This window comes from Palaemon carinicauda, chromosome 12 (genome assembly GCF_036898095.1).
Source record: "Palaemon carinicauda isolate YSFRI2023 chromosome 12, ASM3689809v2, whole genome shotgun sequence".
In the NCBI taxonomy this organism is placed as follows: Eukaryota; Metazoa; Arthropoda; class Malacostraca; order Decapoda; family Palaemonidae; genus Palaemon; species Palaemon carinicauda.
Window position 1 is genome coordinate 133,471,537 of NC_090736.1, and position 22,500 is coordinate 133,494,036.

Genomic DNA, 22,500 nt, shown 5'->3' on the forward strand with positions numbered 1-22,500 from the left:
ATTTTCTTTATAGGAAATAGAAAACCTACCAATAAACTTTAATTGATTTCACACTACTTTTGTCCTCAAACTTTTTTCATAGGCAATAGAAAACCTACTAATAAACTTTAATAGATTTCACACTACTTTTGTCCTCAAACTTTCTTTATAGGCAATAGAAAATCTACCAATAAACTTTAATAGATTTCACACTACTTTTGTCTACAAATTTTCTTTATAGGAAATAGAAAACCTACCAATAAACTTTAATAGATTTCACACTACTTTTGTCCTCAAACTTTCTTCATAGGAAATAGAAAACCTACCAATAAATTTTAATAGATTTCACACTACTTTTGTCTACAAATTTTCTTTATAGGAAATAGAAAACCTACCAATAAACTTTAATAGATTTCACACTACTTTTGTCCTCAAACTTTCTTTATAGGAAATAGAAGACCAACCAATAAACTTTAATAGATTTCACACTACTTTTGTCCTCAAATTTTCTTTATAGGAAATAGAAAACCTACCAATAAACTTTAATAGATTTCACACTACTTTTGTCCTCAAATTTTCTTTATAGGAAATAGAAAACCTACCAATAAACTTTAATAGATTTCACACTACTTTTGTCCTCAAACTTTCTTTATAGGAAATAGAAGACCTACCAATAAACTTTAATAGATTTCACACTACTTTTGCCTACAAATTTTCTTCATAGGAAATAGAAGACCAACCAATAAACTTTAATAGATTTCACACTACTTTTGTCTACAAATTTTCTTCATAGGAAATAGAAGACCTACCAATAAACTTTAATAGATTTCACACTACTTTTGTCTACAAATTTTCTTCATAGGAAATAGAAGACCAACCAATAAACTTTAATAGATTTCACACTACTTTTGTCCTCAAATTTTCTTTATAGGAAATAGAAGACCTACCAATAAACTTTAATAGATTTCACACTACTTTTGTCCTCAAACTTTCTTTATAGGAAATAGAAAACCTACCAATAAAATTTAATAGATTTCACACTACTTTTGTCTACAAATTTTCTTTACAGGAAATAGAAGACCTACCAATAAACTTTAATAGATTTCACACTACTTTTGTCCTCAAATTTTCTTTATAGGAAATAGAAGACCAACCAATAAACTTTAATAGATTTCACACTACTTTTGTCCTCAAACTTTCTTTATAGGAAATAGAAGACCAACCAATAAACTTTAATAGATTTCACACTACTTTTGTCTACAAATTTTCTTTATAGGAAATAGAAGACCTACCAATAAACTTTAATAGATTTCACACTACTTTTGTCCTCAAATTTTCTTCATAGGAAATAGAAGACCAACCAATAAACTTTAATAGATTTCACACTACTTTTGTTTACAAATTTTCTTCATAGGAAATAGAAGACCAACCAATAAACTTTAATAGATTTCACACTACTTTTGTCTACAAATTTTCTTCATAGGAAATAGAAGACCAACCAATAAACTTTAATAGATTTCACACTACTTTTGTCCTCAAATTTTCTTTATAGGAAATAGAAGACCTACCAATAAACTTTAATAGATTTCACACTACTTTTGTCCTCAAACTTTCTTTATAGGAAATAGAAAACCTACCAATAAACTAATAGATTTCACACTACTTTTGTCTACAAATTTTCTTTACAGGAAATAGAAAACCTACCAAAAAACTTTAATAGATTTCACACTACTTTTGTCGACAAATTTTCTTTATAGGAAATAGAAGACCAACCAATAAACTTTAATAGATTTCACACTACTTTTGTCCTCAAACTTTCTTTATAGGAAATAGAAGACCAACCAATAAACTTTAATAGATTTCACACTACTTTTGTCCTCAAACTTTCTTTATAGGAAATAGAAAACCTACCAATAAACTTTAATAGATTTCACACTACTTTTGTCCACAAATTTTCTTTATAGGAAATAGAAAACCTACCAATAAACTTTAATAGATTTCACACTACTTTTGTCCTCAAACTTTCTTTATAGGAAATAGAAGACCAACCAATAAACTTTTAATAGATTTCACACTACTTTTGTCCTCAAATTTTCTTTATAGGAAATAGAAGACCAACCAATAAACTTTTAATAGATTTCACACTACTTTTGTCCTCAAATTTTCTTTATAGGAAATAGAAAACCTACCAATAAACTTTAATAGATTTCACACTGCTTTTGTCCTCAAACTTTGTTTATAGGAAATAGAAGACCAACCAATAAACTTTAATAGATTTCACACTACTTTTGTCTACAAATTTTCTTTATAGGAAATAGAAAACCTACCAATAAACTTTAATAGATTTCACACTACTTTTGTCCACAAATTTTCTTTATAGGAAATAGAAAACCTTCCAATAAACTTTAATAGATTTCACACTACTTTTGTCTACAAATTTTCTTTATAGGAAATAGAAGACCAACCAATAAACTTTAATAGATTTCACACTACTTTTGTCTACAAATTTTCTTTATAGGAAATAGAAAACCTACCAATAAACTTTAATAGATTTCACACTACTTTTGTCTACAAATTTTCTTTATAGGAAATAGAAGACCAACCAATAAACTTTAATAGATTTCACACTACATTTGTCCTCAAATTTTCTTTATAGGAAATAGAAGACCAACCAATAAACTTTAATAGATTTCACACTACTTTTGTCCTCAAACTTTCTTTATAGGAAATAGAAAACTTACCAATAAACTTTAATAGATTTCACACTACTTTTGTCCTCAAATTATCTTTATAGGAAATAGAAAACCTACCAATAAACTTTAATAGATTTCACACTACTTTTGTCCTCAAATTTTCTTCATAGGAAATAGAAGACCAACCAATAAATTTTAATAGATTTCACACTACTTTTGTCCTCAAATTTTCTTTATAGGAAATAGTAGACCAACCAAAAAACGTTTATTGATAAAAGTAAGTTGGCCGTTTTGGCGTTTTGGTGTATGCCTGAATCTTTAAATCAATCAATCAATTAATCAATCAATCGTTTCGGTGTCACAAAATTAAAGCTTCCACTTTATTACCTGTTGTTGTGAGTAACAGGATGTTCAGACCACATTTTATGGTCGCCCATTTAGTCATCTTGTTCTGCTAGATCTCTTTCTGGAAACAAAATTTATACCGTATAATAAATAATAATAAAAATGATAATAATAACAACAACAACAACAACAACAACAACAACAACAACAACAATAATAATAATAATAATAATAATAATAATAATAATAATAATAATAATAATGATAATAATAACAAATACTATGGCTGCATCGGCAGAATTCAATTTCTTGTCCAATTTCCCCGATTCTTCGGACAATTTTTTTTTTTTTTTTCCAAAGAATCGAGAAATTGGACAAGAAATTGAATTCTGCCGATGCAGCCATAGTATTTAACTCGACCTGTTTGAAGGAGGGTCTCCTACCAAAATAATAATAATAATAATAATAATAATAATAAGTAAGCTTGTGAAAGGAACATCACTATGCTCAACTGTTTATAATGAGACGCATTTGCACTGTCTCGCAGTGGTGCCCTTTTAGCTCGGAAAAGTTTCCTAATAGCTGAGTAACAACATTAAAATAAATATCTCCTATATAAACTATAAAAACTTTAACAAAAGAATGGGAAGAGAAATTATAGTGAATAATGTGCTCGAGTGTACCCTCAAACAAGAGAACTCTAACCCAAGACAATGGAAGACCATGGTACACAGGCTATGGTACTACCCAAGACAAGATAACAATGGTTTGATTTTGGAGTATCCTTCTCCAAGAAGAGCTGTTTACCATAGCTAAAGAGTCTCTTCTACCCTTACCAAGCGGAAAGTAGCCACTGAACAATGACAAAGCAGTAGTTAACCCCTTGAGTGGTAGTCTGTGTTGTCAGGTGTATGAGGACAAAGGAGAATATGTAAAGAATAGGACAGTATATTCAGTGTGTGTGTGTAGGTAAGGGGAAAATGAACCGTAACCAGAGAGAAGGCTCCACTGAAGTACTGTCTGGCCAGTCATAGGACCCCATAACTCTCTAGCGGTAGTATCTCAACGGGTGGCTGGTGCCCTGGCCAACTTACTACCTAAAGAATAGTAAAGAATAGGCCTGAATATTTAGTGTGTGTGTAGGCAAAGGGAAATGAACCGTAACCAGAGAGAAGGATCCAATGTAGTACTGTCTGGCCAGTCATAAGACCCCATACCTCTCTAGCGGTAGTATCTCAAGGGGTGGCTGGTGCCCTGGCCAACTTACTACCTATAGAACAGTAAAGAATAGGCCAGAATATTTAGTGTGTGTGTTGGCAAAGGGAAATGAACCGTAACCAGAGAGAAGGATCCAATGTAGTACTGTCTGGCCAGTCATAAGACCCCATACCTCTCTAACGCTAGTATCTCAACGGAAGGCTGGTGCCCTGATAGATTTAAATTCTGGCTGGACGAGAAAAGGGATATCAAAACTGGGATGAGTGTGCGAGTGTTCGTCTGTTTGTTAGATAGTTGTCAGACTTTATGATTTTTATAAAAGATATATATTTGCAGCATGCATTCACACACTAAAATTACACACACTTTGTATACACACATACATTTAAAACACACACACACACACACACACACACACACATATATATATATATATATATATATATATATATATATATATATATATATATATATATATATATATATATGTGTGTGTGTGTGTGTGTGTGTATATATATATACATAAATATATATATATATATATATATATATATATATATATATATATATATATATATATATATATATATATCTATATATATATATATATATCTATATATATATACACACTCTGTACGTAGCCTACTATACATGCATACAGGCTACTGTACTTACAAGAAAAACTACGATTTTCGGTAACAGAAACGACGTATTGCACTACTTTGTGGCACCAGTGTGACTAGTATCGTTTCAACTCTTAACTCCTTACATAGCCATAGGGTACCCAGGGGGTTCCAGGTTGGCCTTTTTCAGCTTTACAGAAGACATCAAATTTGACCTTTTTTCTTTGAAATCGGTTAGCCTCCAGCAATATCATAAAAGGTTGACCTTAAAGGCTATACCTTTTGGCCTTAAAGCTGCAGTTTTATCAAAGTTGGCCTTTTCTCACTTGGGAAACCTGGCAACCCTGAGGGCACCGATCACTGCCTCTGGCTGCGAGAGGCTGTCGCAGTTGCCATACAGGGTATAAACGTTTAAATGAATTACCTTAGTTTAAGGTAATTATCATGGTATTTAGGTAATTCAAAGGTAATATCGGTTGTATTAGCTTGAAATTTAAGGAAAGTGGAAAATGTTTTAAGGTAACCTCAGGTAAAAAAAACACCAGCTTTTAAGATAACTGCCACATAGCATATGCTCGAGTTTAAACCCCTGTTGCCAAGAGCTGCGTTGTTTAATTACAATAACCTTGCGTTTGTCAGATGGTGCGCATTTAGAGATAGCAATGCTAATGTGCTTTGACTTTTTGTGCCCTTAAAATGATGACATCGTTCTGCAAGTTCTTTTAAATGGTGTGAAATTTTCTAAGCAATATGTAGCCGTGGTCTGGGATTCCCAACTGGGGATCTTATGACGGGTTTTTGCAATTCTATTGAAGCCACTTTAGCCACTATAACTGGGTTGAATTGGTGTCCCCCCATTTTGAATCTCTGACCACTTATTATTATTATTATTATTATTATTATTATTATTATTATTATTAACCAAGCTACAACCCTAGTTAGAATAGCAAAATTCTATAAGCCCAGGGGCTCCTACCGGGAAAAATAGCCCAGTGAGGAAAGGAAATAAGGAAATAAATAAATGATGCGAACAATTTAACAATAAGTCATACTAAAAACAGTAACAACGTCAAAACAGATATGTCATATATAAACTATTTACAACGTCAAAACAGATATGTCATATATAAACTATAAAAAGACTCACGTCAGCCTGGTAAAAATAGACATTTTCTGCAACTTTGAACTTTTGAAGTTCTGACGCAACTACCTGATTAGGAAGATCATTCCACAACTTGGTCACAGCTGGAATAAAACTTCTAGAATACTGTGTAGTATTAAGCCTCATGGTGGAGAAGGCCTGGCTATTAGAATTAACTATTGCTTTAAGCCTAGGGCCTCTCACAGGGAAAATAGCCTAGTGAGGAAAGGAGCAAGGCCACAACTTTTAGAGTAATGGTTACTATAAAAAAAGAAAAAAAAATTGTTTGGTTCTACCATTTAGAGAACTATGTCTAATATAATTGCATTTTATACTATAAACGTATATATTTTACTATTGAAATACATAATTTTTTGAAGAAAAAGTCATATGTCAGGACGATCAAGCCTCTCTCTCTCTCTCTCTCTCTCTCTCTCTCTCTCTCTCTCTCTCTCTCTCTCTCTCTCTCTCTCTCTCTCTCTCTCTCTGTATATATATATATATATATATATATATATATATATATATATATATGTATATATATATATATATGTATATTATATATATATATATATATATATTATATATATATGTATATTATATATATATATATATATTATATATATATACATATATATATATATATATATATATATATATATATATATATATATATATATATATATATATATATATATATATAATAGTGGTATACTTATGAATTGTGTTAATACAAACGTACTTGGTTATTTTACATGGATGTCACTCTATGCATACCTCCTCAAATGTTTTCAAACTCCTTTTTTTATCAGATGGTACGTACATTACATAAGGAATATATTTGAATCTCTCAAATTATTTATTCATATTTTCTGTTGTGTTTTGAGGCATGCTGTTCTCAGTATTCATACACTATAAAGAACAAAAGGAGTATGGTAAAAATTGAGGGTAGAATTAGATAGTCTTGGTGGTGATGTCCTGTTCGAAAAACGAATTTTGGACGTATTCAGATTGCATAACTTCTCTCAGACTCTAAATTTTCCTCAGACTCCAGACATATTCAGTTTTCATAACTTTCGTCAAACTTCAGACATATTCAGTTTGCATAACTTTCCTCAAACTCCAGACATATTCCGTTTTCATAACTTTCGTCAAACTTCAGACATATTCAGTTTGCATAACTTTCCTCAAACTCCAGACATATTCAGTTTTCATAACTTTTGTCAAACTTCAGACATATTCAGTTTTCATAACTTTCCTCAAACTCGGACATATTCAGTTTGCATAACTCTCCTCAAACTCAGACATATTCAGTTTTCATAACTTTCCTCGAATTCCAGACATATTCAGTTTTCATAACTTTCCTCGAACTCCAGACATATTCAGTTTTCATGACTTTCCTCGAACTCCAGACATATTCAGTTGGCATAACTTTCCTCGAACTTCAGACATATTCAGTTTGCATAACTCTCCTCGAACTTCAGACATATTCAGTTTGCATAACTTTCGTCAAACTTCAGACATATTCAGTTTGCATAGCTTTCCTCAAACTCCAGACATATTCAGTTTGCATAACTCTCCTCAAACTCAGACATATTCAGTTTGCATTACTTTCCTCAAACTCAGACATATTCAGTTTGCATTACTTTCCTCAAACTCCAGACATATTCAGTTTGCATAACTCTCCTCAAACTCAGACATATTCAGTTTGCATAACTCTCTTCGAACTTCAGACATATTCATTTTGCATAGCTTTCCTCAAACTCCAGACATATTCAGTTTGCATAACTCTCCTCAAACTCAGACATATTCAGTTTGCATTACTTTCCTCAAACTCAGACATATTCAGTTGGCATAACTTTCCTCGAACTTCAGACATATTCAGTTTGCATAACTCTCCTCGAACTTCTGACATATTCAGTTTGCATAACTTTCGTCAAACTTCAGACATATTCAGTTTGCATAGCTTTCCTCAAACTCCAGACATATTCAGTTTGCATAACTCTCCTCAAACTCAGACATATTCAGTTTGCATAACTCTCCTCAAACTCAGGCATACTCAGTTTGCATTACTTTCCTCAAACTCAGGCATATTCAGTTTGCATAGCTTTCCTCAAACTCCAGACATATTCAGTTTGCATAACTCTCCTCAAACTCAGACATATTCAGTTTGCATTACTTTCCTCAAACTCAGGCATATTCAGTTTGCATTACTTTCCTCAAACTCAGACATATTCAGTTTGCATTACTTTCCTCAAACTCAGACATATTCAGTTTGCATTACTTTCCTCAAACTCAGACATATTAAGTTTGCATTACTTTCCTCAAACTCAGGCATATTCAGTTTGCAAAACTCTCCTTAATCTCGGACATATTCAGTTTGCATAGGTTTCCTCAAACTCAGGCATATTCAGTTTGCATAACTCTCCTCAAACTCAGACATATTCAGTTTACATTACTTTCCTCAAACTCAGGCATATTCAGTTTGCATTACTTTCCTCAAACTCAGGCATATTCAGTTTGCATTACTTTCCTCAAACTCAGACATATTCAGTTTGCATAACTTTCCTCAAACTCCAGACATATTCTGTTTGCATAGCTTTCCTCAAACTCCAGACATATTCAGTTTGCATTACTTTCCTCAAACTCAGGCATATTCAGTTTGCATTACTTTCCTCAAACTCAGGCATATTCAGTTTGCATTACTTTCCTCAAACTCAGACATATTCAATTTGCATTACTTTCCTCAAACTCCAGACATATTCAGTTTGCATTACTTTCCTCAAACTCAGACATATTCAGTTTGCATAGCTTTCCTCAAACTCCAGACATATTCTGTTTGCATAGCTTTCCTCAAACTCCAGACATATTCAGTTTGCATTACTTTCCTCAAACTCAGGCATATTCAGTTTGCATTACTTTCCTCAAACTCAGGCATATTCAGTTTGCATTACTTTCCTCAAACTCAGACATATTCAATTTGCTTTACTTTCCTCAAACTCCAGACATATTCAGTTTGCATTACTTTCCTCAAACTCAGACATATTCAGTTTGCATAGCTTTCCTCAAACTCCAGACATATTCTGTTTGCATAGCTTTCCTCAAACTCCAGACATATTCAGTTTGCATTACTTTCCTCAAACTCAGGCATATTCAGTTTGCATAGCTTTCCTCAAACTCCAGACATATTCTGTTTGCATAGCTTTCCTCAAACTCCAGACATATTCAGTTTGCATTACTTTCCTCAAACTCAGGCATATTCAGTTTGCATTACTTTCCTCAAACTCAGGCATATTCAGTTTGCATAACTCTCCTCAAACTCCAGACATATTCAGTTTGCATTACTTTTCTCAAACTCCAGACATTCAGTTTTGTAACGTGAAGTGAGATACAGGATATATCATTTGGGTTTGTAAGAGTAAGACTTGATCTATCATTTTGTTTGTCAAGAACGAAGACTTCGTCTAACTTTTCTGTTGACTTGATCTATCCTTCGTATTAGGAGTAAAACTGGATCATTCTTTTTCTTAACCCTTTTGCCCCCAGGCTATTTGGAAATTTCCAACCCTTAACCCCCAGGGGGTTATTTTTTTCCCAGCACATTTTGCAGTATATTTTCTTTAAATTGCTCTAATAGCCTTAATTTGCTCTAATAGCCTTAATTTTTGTCATAGAGAGGTCAGGTTGGTCTCATTCTCTTGGAAAATGCCTGAATTTTCTCAAAAAATTATCAAAAATATGAAAAAAATTTCTTATAGCTTTTTTGGCAAGGAAGTACCGGTACGTCCATGGGGATAAAGGGATGGCTTTTGTGAAACGTACCAGTACGTCCTTTGCGGGTAAAAGGGTTAAAAAAGTGTTGATGATTATTTTGCCATTAATGTGAAAAAATAACATGGTCAAATTACCCACATCCTACCAAGGATGGGCCCAGAATCTCGAATCATGACAACCTTTCATATCAAAAGACGATCAGTCTAAGCCCAAACACATCGCTACTTACAATGTGATGCATTTACTCTTCAGTGCATTATGTTCCTTGCCGTCTGCGGCAGGTTGAAGGCGGGTGATACTGGTCATTTTCCCGAGGGTGAGCGAAGCTCCTTCGTCCCCCAACGGTTGTTGAGAGAGCTGAAAAAGCTTTGCTATGCGGGCGGCTGGCGACGGCGAGTACTGCTGCAGAATGTATGCGATGACGGCTTCATAGTAACGGTGAAGGGGGGTTGGGAGGAGGGGAGGGAGGAACTGACTATTGAACTTGCATATCCTAACCTATGCGGACTAAAACATATCATCCTGATTGGGAATGTAGCTTGTTTAGTAGCATGGGTGTACCTCACACGGAGTACTGTAATTGTAGGATTGCATCCCCATGGCCCCTAGCTGTGCTCACTGCACTGTAACTGTAGGATTACATCCCTTTGGCCCCTTAGGTGCGCTCACTACGCTGTAACTGTAGGATTACACCCCTTTGGCCCCTTAGGTGTACTCGCTGCTCTGTAACTGCAGGATTACACTCCTTTGTGCCCCTAGCTGCGCTCACTGCGCAATAGTTGTAGAATTACATCCCCTTGGCCCCCTAGCTGCACTCACTGCACTGTAACTGTAGAACTACATTCCTTTGGCCCACAAGATACACTCACTGCACTGTAACTGTAGGATTACATCACCATGGCCCCTAGCTGTGCTCAATGCTCTGTAACTGTAGGATTACATCCCTATGGCCCCTAACTGCTCACTGCACTGTAACTGTAGGATTCCATTCCTTTGGCCCGGTAGCTGTGCACACTGAACTACAACGGTAGAATTACATCCCTTTGGTACCCTAGCTGCACTTACTGCACTGTAACTGTAGCATGACATTCATGTGGCCCCTAGCTGTGCTAACTTCACTGCAACGGTAGGATTATATCCCTTTGGCCCTATCAGTGCTCCATGTATTACAACAGTAGGATTACATCCTTTTGACCCCTAGCTTTACTCACTGCACTGTAACGGTAGGATTACATTCCTTTGGCCCAGTAATTGTGCTGTCTGCACTGTAACGGTAGGATTACATTCCTTTGGCCCAGTAATTGTGCTGACTGCACTGTAACGGTAGGATTATATTCCTTTGGCCCGGTAGCTTTGCTCACTGCAATGTAACGGTAGGATGACATTCCTTTAGCTCCTATCTGTGCTCCAAATATGACAACAGTAGGATTACATCCCTTTGACCCCTAGCTGTGCTCACTGCACTGTAACGGTAGGATTACATTCCTGTGGCACGGTAGCTGTGCTCACTGCACTGCAATGGTAGGGTTACATCCCTTTGTCCCCCTAGCTGCACTCACTGCACTATAACTGCAGGATTATATTCCTGTAGCCCCTAGCTGTGCTAACTTTAATGCAATGGTAAGGTTATATCCCTTTTGCCCTTAGCTTTGCTCACAACTACAAGGGTAGGATTACAGCCCTTTGACCTCTAGCTTTGCTCGCTGCACTACAACGGTAGGATTATGTCCCTTTGACCCCATAGCTGTGCTCACTGCACTGTGCCGGTAGGATTACATCTCATTGGCCCCTAGGTGTGCTCACTGCACTGCAACAGTAGGGTTACATTTCTTTGACTCGTAGCTGTGCTTACTGTACTGCAACAGTAGGATTACATCCATTTGACCCCTAGGTGTTCTCACTGCACTGCAATGGTAGGATTACCTTCCTTTGACCCCTAGCTGTGCCCGCTGCCCTGCAACGGTAGGATTAAATCCCTTTAACCTCTAGTTGTGCTTGCTGCACTACAATGGTAGGATTAAATCCCTTTAACCCCTAGCTTTGCTCACTGCACTGCAACTGTAGAATTACATCCATTCGACCCCTAGCTGGGCTCAATGTACTCTAACAGTAGGATTACATTCCTTTAACCCCTAGCTTTGCTGATTGCACTACAACGATAGAATTACATCCCTTTGACCCCTATCTGTGCTCACTGTTCTGCAACAGCAGGATTACATCCCTTTGGCCCCTAGCTGTGCCCACTAAATTACAATGGTAGGATTACATCCCTTTAGCCCCTAGCTGTGCTCACTGAACTGAAATGGTAGGAATACTGCCCTTTGGCCCATAGCTGTGGTTACTGCACTGTAACTGTAGGATTATATTCCTTTGGCCCACTAGCTGCCCTCACTGCACTGTATCTATAGGATTACATTCTTTTAGTTTACTAGCTACACCTACTGCACTGTAACTGTAGGATTACATCACTATGTCCCCTTGCTGTCCTAATTACTCTGTTGTTGATGGGCACCATAGTGAGTATAGGAATGTGATATCCGGTGTTCCACAGAGTAGTGTTCTTGGCCCATTACTTTTCATACTATATACACATGACATGGGGTTTGTCCTAGAAAACAAGCTTGTTGCATAAGCAGATGATGCAACTCTCTTTGCATCAATTCCATTCTCTGGATGTAGATCTGGGGTTGGTGAATCCCTTAATAGAGACTTAGCTAAAATTAGTGCATGGTGCAAATTATGGGGTATAAAGTTGAATCCTAACAAAACTCAAAGTATGATTGTAAGTAGGTCAAGGACGGTGGCTCCTCAACATCCGGATCTCAGTATTGATAATGTTTCTTTAAATTTGTATGACTCTTGAAATCTTAAGTGTGATTCTCGACAGCAAATTTACTTTTGAGAAACACATTAGGTCTGTGTCTTCTTCAATTGCACAAAAAATTAGCTTATTGAGAAAGTCTTACAAGATTTTCGTTGATCAATCTATTGTGAAGACTGTTTTAATTCTTTCATTCTACCTTGTTTTGAGTATTGTTCTCCTGTCTGGTGTTCAGCTGCTGATTCTTATCTTAATTTGTTGGACAGAAACTTACGGTCTATTAAATTTCTTATTCCTGATCTAGATATTAATCTTTGGCACCGTCGTTCAATTAGTTCATTATGCACGTTGCATAAGATTTTTCATAACTCTGACCATCCTTTACATTCAGATCTCCCTGGACAATTCTATCCTGTTCGTAATACTAGGGAGGCAGTTAATTTTAATAGCCAGGCCTTCTCCATCATGAGGCTCAATACTACACAGTATTCTAGAAGTTTTATTCCAGCTGTTACCAAGTTTGGAATGATCTTCCTAATCGGGTAGTTGAATCAGTAGAACTTCAAAAGTTCATAGTTGGAGCAAATGTTTCTATGTTGACCTGGCTGACATGAGTCTTTTTATAGTTTATATATGACATATCTGTTTTTGACGTTGTTAATTTATACTGTATACAGTAGGAAATATCTGTTTTGACGTTGTTAATAGTTTATATAGGACATATCTGTTTTGACGTTGTTACTGTTTTTAGAATGATTTATTGTTAATTTACTCTCATCATTTATTTGTTTCCTTATTTCCTTTCCTCACTGGGCTATTTTCCATATTGGAGCCCTTGGGTTTATAGCATCTTGCTTTTCCAACTAGGGTTGTAGCTTGGCTAGTAATAATAATAATAATTACATTATTACGTTCCTGTGGCCCCTAGCTGTGCTAACTTCACTGCAATGGTATGAGTATATCCCTTTGGCCCGTAGCTGTGCTCACAAAACTACAAGGGTAGGATTGCATCCCTTTGATCCCTAGCTGGACTCACTGTCCTACAACGGTAGGATTACATCCCTTTGACCCCCTAGCTGTTCTCATTGCACTACAACAGTAGGATTATATCTCAGTCCCTAGGTGTACTCACTGCACTGCAACGGTAGGATTACTTCCCTTTGACTCCTAGCTGTGCTCACTGTACTGCAACAGTAGGATTACATCCCTTTGACCTCTATGTGTGCTCACTGCACTGCAATGATAGGATTACATCCCTTTGACCCCTAGGTGTGCTCAATGTACTGCAATGATAGGATTACATCCCTTTGACCCCTATCTGTGGTCACTGCAATGCAACAGTAGGATTACATCCCTTTGGCCTCTAGCTGTGCTCACTGCACTGCAAGTTTAGGATTACCTCCCTCTGGCCCATAGCTGAGCTCACTGCAGTGTAACTGTAGGACTACATCCCCATGGTCCACTAGGTATGCTCACTGCACTGTAACTGTATGGTTATATCTGTTTGGCTTCTAGCTGCGCTTAATTTTTTGTCTCACACCTATCCGTTCCTAATTTCTTTCTTCCATCTTACTGCCCAACTCTTTTAACTTTCACATCATTGTACCATCTTTTTTCCCTTCTTGCACCTAATGTTCAGAAGATGTTTTTCCCATGATTAATTAAGCCAGTAGCCAATTTGGGCATGTGTAACATGACCTGACTCTTCTGTGTTCTCTGCAGAACTAGACAAACGATGCTTAAGTCTTTCTCCACAAAATAATAAGTCTTGCCCTTTAAAATAGCAGGCCTCACCCTTCAAAATGGCGTCTTAAGGTTGGACTCGTTGTTTGATAGAATGCGTTTTTACGTCGTATAACGAAACTCCCAAGAGATTTGCTCGAGTTTTCTGTGGTTTGATTGTCATTTTATAATACTGTTGTTAATTTCAACATCCTATGATGTCCCTCTGTTTTGCCCCACCGGAAGAAATACCATAACGTTTCCAAGGAGAGAAAACACCGATCAAATCAAACATAGATCTCCAGGAGTTCAGCTTTTTATTTGTAAAGGAAAAATATTTATTACAAAGAATTTTTTTATGGTGAAAAAATTGTCACCGTAGTGAAATAAATGTTAGGCTTATAATAAGTTTGGAAGAATAATAATGTACATAATCAAAATAAACATACTGAAAGGGAAAACATAAAGAGAGAAAATGTAAATGAAGAAACCTCAATTTGAGTAAAAGCCTGAATAAGATCTCTCGTTGATAAATGTAGCAATACTGTCAAGGAAAAGGACATAGAAATAGAAACAAAATAGAGATGATAAGCGAGAAAATAACTAGATGAAATAGAAAACGAGATTTCACAAGTGTAAAAGACAAGATTTTCCCTGTTGGAGCCCTTGGGCTTATTGCATCCAGCTTTTCCAACTAGGGTTGTAGCTTAGCAAGTAATAATAGTAATAATAATGATAACTGATTTTGCTTTTTCTGCTCATTAACCTTATTTAATTTTTTATGCATTTGTAATGCCCTTGGATTTGTAGTCTTTTAAACCAATATGTGCTTTTGTGGATGAATTCCAAGATAAGTTGCAAAAATTTCATATAAGTGTATCCTTCATAACATATCATGTTTTGAATTACATATCCCTGTGACCTTAAGAGGACTGCAATAGCCCTATGACGTCAATGTGGGCTGGTCTTTTCCCAGAACAAGATATAGAAAACTATTAGCGCATGTATGGAGAGAACTCACTTGAAAATATACTTGATTCCAATTGCACAATAAAATCGAAAGGTCGGTGTTGTGTAGAGAGTACACATTTTCCATCTCCGCGTCTGTCTTCGCTTCATTTGCAGTGTCAATCATATCTTGCAGTTTTGATGCAACATTGTCAAATATATCCTTTACTAATGAAATACCATTTATGGCCCTGTCTATCGATTCAAGGATCATGTTAATGTCATTGGAAAGTGTCTGGAGGTCGTAGTCCACAAGGATGAACGACAACAAGTCCTGTCTTATTTTATCAGAAGTAGAGAAGGTTTCTGCTATCTTTATTCCTAATCTCGTGATCTCTAACTTCCTTTGCTGATTTTCCAAAAGTATATATTTCATTTTTCTCTTGTTCTCTTCAATAGAAACTAGTAAGGAGTTTATACGTTTTAGCTCATCGTCGGTTGCCTTTGCAAGTAGGGACATATTAATCATAAAGGGGCCCAGAACCCTTGCAATCAATTTCAATGAAATAATTCTCTTAATTTTTTTCATCAATTCTCTTCTCATTGCCCTTAGTTCATTTTCTTCGAATAAAATCTGTTTTAACATTTCTTTTGCCTGGTTCAGCTCTTGTTCTATTTTCTTTATGTATGCATCCCTTTCTCTCATCACTTTAACCAATTCTTCATGTTTTGTATGGTTTTGATGTGCAATATTTGAGAGGTATAATTTTGTACTGTTTCTATGTCTTTCAAAGGCAGTCCTGTCTTTACCAATCTTATCTCTGAATTCCTCGACTTTCTGTTTGGTATTCTGTGACTGCACCCTAATTTTATCAGCATCTCTTTTCACAAAAGTTAAGAAAGCTACGGTCTGCTTAAACTTTTCGACTATTGTGAAATTCATGCCTAGGGCTTTTTCCTTATCCTCTAACTTTATGCGAAAGTTATTAATTTCCATTCGAAGATAAGTTTTGAACTCTGGGACAGAAGTGTTACCAATCATCAGAAGCTTTTCGGCTATTAGGTGCTTTAAAAATTTAATCTCTTCTTGGATGAGCCTGCTAGGTTCTTCGTGCTCTTTTGCTTCTTCAGTTATCTCTTTGATCCTCCTCTGGTTGATTCTGAACTTCCTCTGGAATTCTGGTTCAAAATTTTTGGCTAATTCGAATGTTTTTGATATACCTCGGACTATACTATCACCATTTCTCCACAGCTTTGCATTTGTCTGGGCAACTTCAAGATCTCTATCGAAATCGATGAACACTTTTGAATATTCTGGGTTGTTTCTGTGATAGATTTCAAGAGGAATCAATTCAGAAACCAGGTTTACATAGGAATCAATACTACTAATACCTTCACATATTTTCTCTTTACTTACTAGCAATTCTTCTCCAATATCATTCGTCTTACAATCCTGTGCACTGGCCTCTTCACGAAATGTATCATTATAGATTTTAATTAATTTATTTTTGTCACCTGTGAAAATTTCCATGATGTCTGGCCTCCTATTTTGCTCAGCAATGGCCTGTACAGTATCACCAACACTATTCTTTGCCTCTTTTAAAGATGGTTCCATCTCTACCATGGCTAAGATGGCTTTGTTGTGTCCATAGAAGGTTGCATAGTGAAGAGCATTTGAACCATAGTTATCAACAGCAGAGAGAGATGCGCCTTTTTGTTTAAGGAGCACAATAGTATCTACATTTCCACTTGTAGCTGCTAAGTGAATGGGCATTAGATGGGCTTCAGTTTTGGCATCCACCTGGATTTTGTCAGATTTCAAAAGTTTTTCTGCCACATTTTTTCCTTGGCTCATTGAAGCATAGTGAAGTGGTGTAAATTGATTATCTGTAACGGCATTCACATCAAGGTCATCGTTATCAATTAAGACATCTATGGCATGCCCATTACCAACTACTGCCATGTGAAGTGGGGTTAAGCCATTATTATCTCTGATGTTGATAAAAGCACCTTTTTTCAACAAGGATTCAGTAGCATCTACATGATCGTTAGCAACTGCTATGTGTAGAGGTGATAAGCCTAAAGTACTAGTCTTTGCATTGGTATAAGCTCCGTTATCTATTAGGTATTCTATGCCTTCTTTTTCTCCAAATAATGCAGCGAAATGTAGAGGCTGTAGATTCTCATATGCTCGAGCACGGATGTTGGCACGTTTCTTTATCAACTCGTCCATTACTTTTACATTTCCTTGTTTTGCTGCGTAGTGAAGTGGAGTCATTCGATATTCAAGAGAAGTATCAATATCTAAGCCACGATCTTCAATCAGTTTCCTAACCTCTGCAATGGCCACATCTTCATTTGGGTTTCCAGCAGCATTCAAAAAGTCTCGATGAATATCTCTAACTGAAGTTTGGGTACTAACCTCCAGAATTGCAACGAGCTCGGGATTTCCTTGGTCAAATTTTCTGTAAAGGAAACGAAATTCATCACGTTGCGCTCTTGGTAATTTAATAGTCGGGCAGGCTTTATCAGTTATGGTGTAAGGAGTGGACCACTCCCCTACAGAAGATAATCCCCTCTCAGACACTAATTGGATAGCATACATCACTTTTTTGCCCGCTTCCCAAGGGCCTATAGGGACTGAAGGAGAGGATCCACTAAAGTCAGGTTTTCCAGTAATAGTTCCAGGAGTAGAAAGTTTATTGTTGCTGGTAACAAGGTATTCAATATCTTCTTCAATCTTTCTGACATCTGTAGATTTCTCAGATAAAAGTTCAGAGAAATGTCTGATCTCTGAAACAAAAGATAATTGCTTTGCTTCTGATAACACTTCCTTAATTTTTGCAATAAGACCTGCTCTGTCACCATAGCCAAGTACAATCTTCACCCTCTCCACTGCAGAATGCACACGTTGCATGTATGTGTTAAAATCTTCTAATTGTAACTTCTCCAATGCCTTTGATGCTAGGTAAGCGTTAGACGAAACAACCGAAGATAAGACGTTTGTACACACCTGCAATCCATCCACAAGTAAATCTAATGTAAGCACTGCAGACAAATCCGAAGAGTGTCTTGGTATAGCATATCTTTGTAGGATCACTTCATTTAGAATGTCTGGCAGTTCAGTAGACTCCAAGTATTCCAAATATCCACCGGACCTTTCAATTTCATCCTTACGATTTCTTTCTGGCAAACTTTCCAATTGATCTAAATGTTCATTAAATCCTCTAGTTGCTCTCACAAGCTGTGATACAAGTGTTTCTTGTTTAGACAGATCAATCAATTCAGGGACTCTCTCAAATCCCTTTTGAAGCACTACTTTAGCATTTCTTATCTCCTGTTCAATAAATTCTTTTATTTCACCGAAACTGACCTGGATTCTTGCAAAATTTGACTCACTTTCAGCATGCGCTTGTATTATCATCCCCTGTAACTCGGCAGTACTTATACGCTGTTCTAAAAGACCCTTGTCAATTAGCTTATGAGTCAAATCAAAATTAATCTGGTTTTTTTGTATGGCACCTTCAATAATATTTTTTGTCATTTGAGAATATATTTTGTTCTCAATATTACTTTCCAGTACTGACAGACCAATACTTTTAAGCTTTGCCTCTACTCCAGTCAGTTTGCTTTCTATATCCCGTAGATGTACACCGACACCTCTATTTTCTGAACCAGATCCACTACCTTGCAGAAGCTGAGCTGCTGTAGATACAACTGAAGAGGCAGCTAGTATTCCGGTGAGAATTATCGTTGGGTCAAGACGTTTGACACGTTTTAATGTATTAAAGGGTTCAAAATGATTCACAGTCCATCTGCTTGCTTGCAAGTGCTTTGCTGTAGTATTTTGAGATGGTGACCAGTGCCCCTGCATCAGGCACTCTTTCCAATTTGATTCTGTAGTTGGAAAGTGACAAGAGCTTGCAGTTTTGTTGAAGATTGTACCAGCTGGACAATAGGCTAACCGGACAGTGTAAACTCCAAGCAGCTGCTCCACCTCCTCACAGTGATAGAAAGACCGACAGGAGCCTATTTCAGAAAGGAAAGGTAAAAGTTAGTGTTATAATAGCTAGGTACTATTGTGCGTAGCTAGCTTATATACTAAAAAAAATAAATCGGCCACTAAGTTTTTTCCTAAAGTAGAAAACGGAAGTTTACAGATTCAAAAAGCAAGAGAAATGGTGTATTCGTAACTAACTAGCTGAACAAGTAATTTTTATAAGCCGTGGCTTCTTACAATGTGTAGGCTAAACAGCTGCTTACAATGAGCTTGTACCACAAGAGACAGGGACCTGTAAATCTTTTTTTTTTTTTTTTTCTAATTGCCTTCCTTCCAAGCTGTCATCCTTTACGAAGATTTCTCCTAAAAGCACTTCACTTGGAATAAATGAGTTTAGATATATTGATTCTAAAAGCATTGGTTGGCCCTTCTTAGAGACAGATTTGGCTCAGAACTTGTTTTTCTAGTGTCCAGATTACTCATAAAAAACCGACTATACTTTGACCTGGTTCAATCAATCTTTACCTTTTTTATTTGCATATACCTTTTGAGCCATGTTTCGTTTCAAGAATTTTGTTGATTAACTTAGTATATCTACTCTAATTACGTCATCTATTTCGAAAATATAAAATCGTTGCACAATATGAACCTGTGCAATATGCTGTTCTCTGTATATGCATTATATTGCTTTGAAATCTACTTATACCGTTTATGTAAATACCCACACACGCATATATATATATATGTGTGTGTGTGTGTGTGTGTGTATACTATATATATATATATATATATATATATATATATATATATATATATATGTGTGTTTGTGTGTGTGTGTGTGGTTTTTATTTTAATCACACATATATATATATATATATATATATATATATATATATTCATGTATATATATATATATATATATATATATATATATATACATATATATATATATATATATATATATATATATATATATATATATATATATATATGTGTGTATGTGTGCGTGTGTGTGTGTGTCTATGTGAGTGTGTGTAGAACCTTCTTAGTACGAGGAACATAAAAAAAAATTTGAAATCTAAAAGAATATCAATAACATGAAAAAGCTTTATTCTAAATCGAACGAGAAGGACATTATCATTTACCTGGTCTTGGAAAGACTTCGTTCATTGAGCATAGATAACTGACGATTGCCCTTCCAGTTTCATCTGGGTCAGTTGGAGTGACTGCATCCACAAACGAGCTGCGCTGCTCGACCTCTGAGCTCCAGGCGTCATCAGGGCTAGGGCGCCCTGCCAGATCTGGTACTGAAGGGAGTCCCACGTTGAGAAGACTCCTGCCACCTTGCCATAGCGTTCCCCCTAAGTAAACAGATTTTAAAGATAATAAACGTATGTGGCGGTGGTACGGGTGATGATTGGTGGTACTGGGGATAGTGGTGTTACTGGTGATATTGGTGGTGCTGGTGGTAGTGGTGTTACTAGTGATAGTGGTGGTACTGCTGGTAGGGATGGTACTGGTGGTAGTGGTGTTACTGGTGATAATGATGGTACTGGTGGTAGTAGTGGTGTTACTGGTGATAATGATGGTACTGGTGGTAGGGATGGTACTGGTGGTAGTGGTGTTACTGGTGATAATGGTGGTACTGGTGGTAGGGATGGTATTGGTGGTAGTGGTGTTACTGGTGATATTGGTGGTACTGGTGGTAGGAATGGTAAAGGGCAGTGGTGATAATGATGGTACTGGTGGTAGTGATGGTACTGGTGGTAGTGGTGTTACTGGTGATAATGATGGTACTGGTGGTAGGGATGGTACTGGTGGTAGTGGTGTTACTGGTGATAATGGTGGTACTGGTGGTAGGGATGGTATTGGTGGTAGTGGTGTTACTGGTGATATTGGTGGTGCTGGTGGTAGTGGTGTTACCGGTGATAATGATGGTACTGGTGGTAGGAATGGTAAAGGGCAGTGGTGTTACTGGTGATAGTGATGGTACTGGTGGTAGGAATGGTAAAGGGCAGTGGTGATAATGGTGGTACTGGTGGTAGGGATGGTACTGGTGGTAGTGGTGTTACTGGTGATAATGGTGGTACTGGTGGTAGGGATGCTACTGGTGGTAGTGGTGTTACTGGTGATAGTGATGGTACTGGTGGTAGAGATGGTATTGGTGGTAGTGGTGTTACTGGTGATAATGATGGTACTGGTGGTAGTAGTGGTGTTACTGGTGATAATGATGGTACTGGTGGTAGGGATGGTACTGGTGGTAGTGGTGTTACTGGTGATAATGGTGGTACTGGTGGTAGGGATGGTATTGGTGGTAGTGGTGTTACTGGTGATAATGATGGTACTGGTGGTAGGGATGGTACTGGTGATAATGATGGTACTGATGGTAGGGATGGTAAAGGGTAGTGGTGTTACAGGTGATAATGATGGTACGGGTGGTAGGGATGGTAGTGGTGGTAGTGGTGTTACTGGGTTAATGCTGGCACTGGTGGTAGGGATGGTACTGGTGGTAGTGGTGTTACTGGTGATAATGATGGTACTGGTGGTAGGAATGGTAAAGGGCAGTGGTGTTACTGGTGATAGTGATGGTACTGGTGGTAGGGATGGTACTGGTGGTAGTGGTGTTACTGGTGATAATGGTGGTACTGGTGGTAGGGATGGTACTGGTGGTAGTGGTGTTACTGGTGATAGTGATGGTACTGCTGGTAGGGATGGTATTGGTGGTAGTGGTGTTACTGGTGATAATGATGGTACTGGTGGTAGTAGTGGTGTTACTGGTGATAATGATGGTACTGGTGGTAGGGATGGTACTGGTGGTAGTGGTGTTACTGGTGATAATGGTGGTACTGGTGGTAGGGATGGTAGTTGTGGTAGTGGTGTTACTGGTGATAATGATGGTACTGGTGGTAGGGATGGTACTGGTGATAATGATGGTACTGGTGGTAGGGATGGTAAAGGGTAGTGGTGTTACTGGTGATAATGATGGTACGGGTGGTAGGGATGGTAGTGGTGGTAGTGGTGTTACTGGTGGTAGGGATGGTACTAGTGGTAGTGGTGTTACTGGTGATAATGATGGCACTGGTGGTAGGGATGGTACGAGTGGTAGTGGTGTTACTGGTGATAATGATGGCACTGGTGGTAGGGATGGTACGAGTGGTAGTGGTGTTACTGGTGATAATGATGGCACTGGTGGTAGGGATGGTACTGGTGGTAGAGGTGTTACTGGTGATAATGAT

The 22,500-nt window shown here is 37.0% G+C and overlaps 2 protein-coding genes across 2 annotated transcripts in view; both read right to left on the minus strand.

Moving 5' to 3' along the window:
- The window catches only part of LOC137651288 (paramyosin-like), a 12,423-nt gene extending 7,407 nt beyond the window's left edge, over positions 1-5,016 (minus strand). The window contains exons 1-2 of the mRNA XM_068384557.1: positions 4,911-5,016; positions 3,060-3,138 (exon numbers count right to left, since the gene is read on the minus strand). Coding sequence (XP_068240658.1) covers positions 3,060-3,117 — 58 coding nt within the window. The 5' untranslated portion in view covers positions 3,118-3,138; positions 4,911-5,016. The remainder of the gene's footprint in view (positions 1-3,059; positions 3,139-4,910) is intronic.
- Positions 5,017-14,622: 9,606 nt separating this feature from the next.
- The window catches only part of LOC137651287 (uncharacterized), a 13,392-nt gene continuing 5,514 nt past the window's right edge, over positions 14,623-22,500 (minus strand). The window contains exons 3-4 of the mRNA XM_068384556.1: positions 20,410-20,625; positions 14,623-19,293 (exon numbers count right to left, since the gene is read on the minus strand). Coding sequence (XP_068240657.1) covers positions 15,260-19,293; positions 20,410-20,625 — 4,250 coding nt within the window. The 3' untranslated portion in view covers positions 14,623-15,259. The remainder of the gene's footprint in view (positions 19,294-20,409; positions 20,626-22,500) is intronic.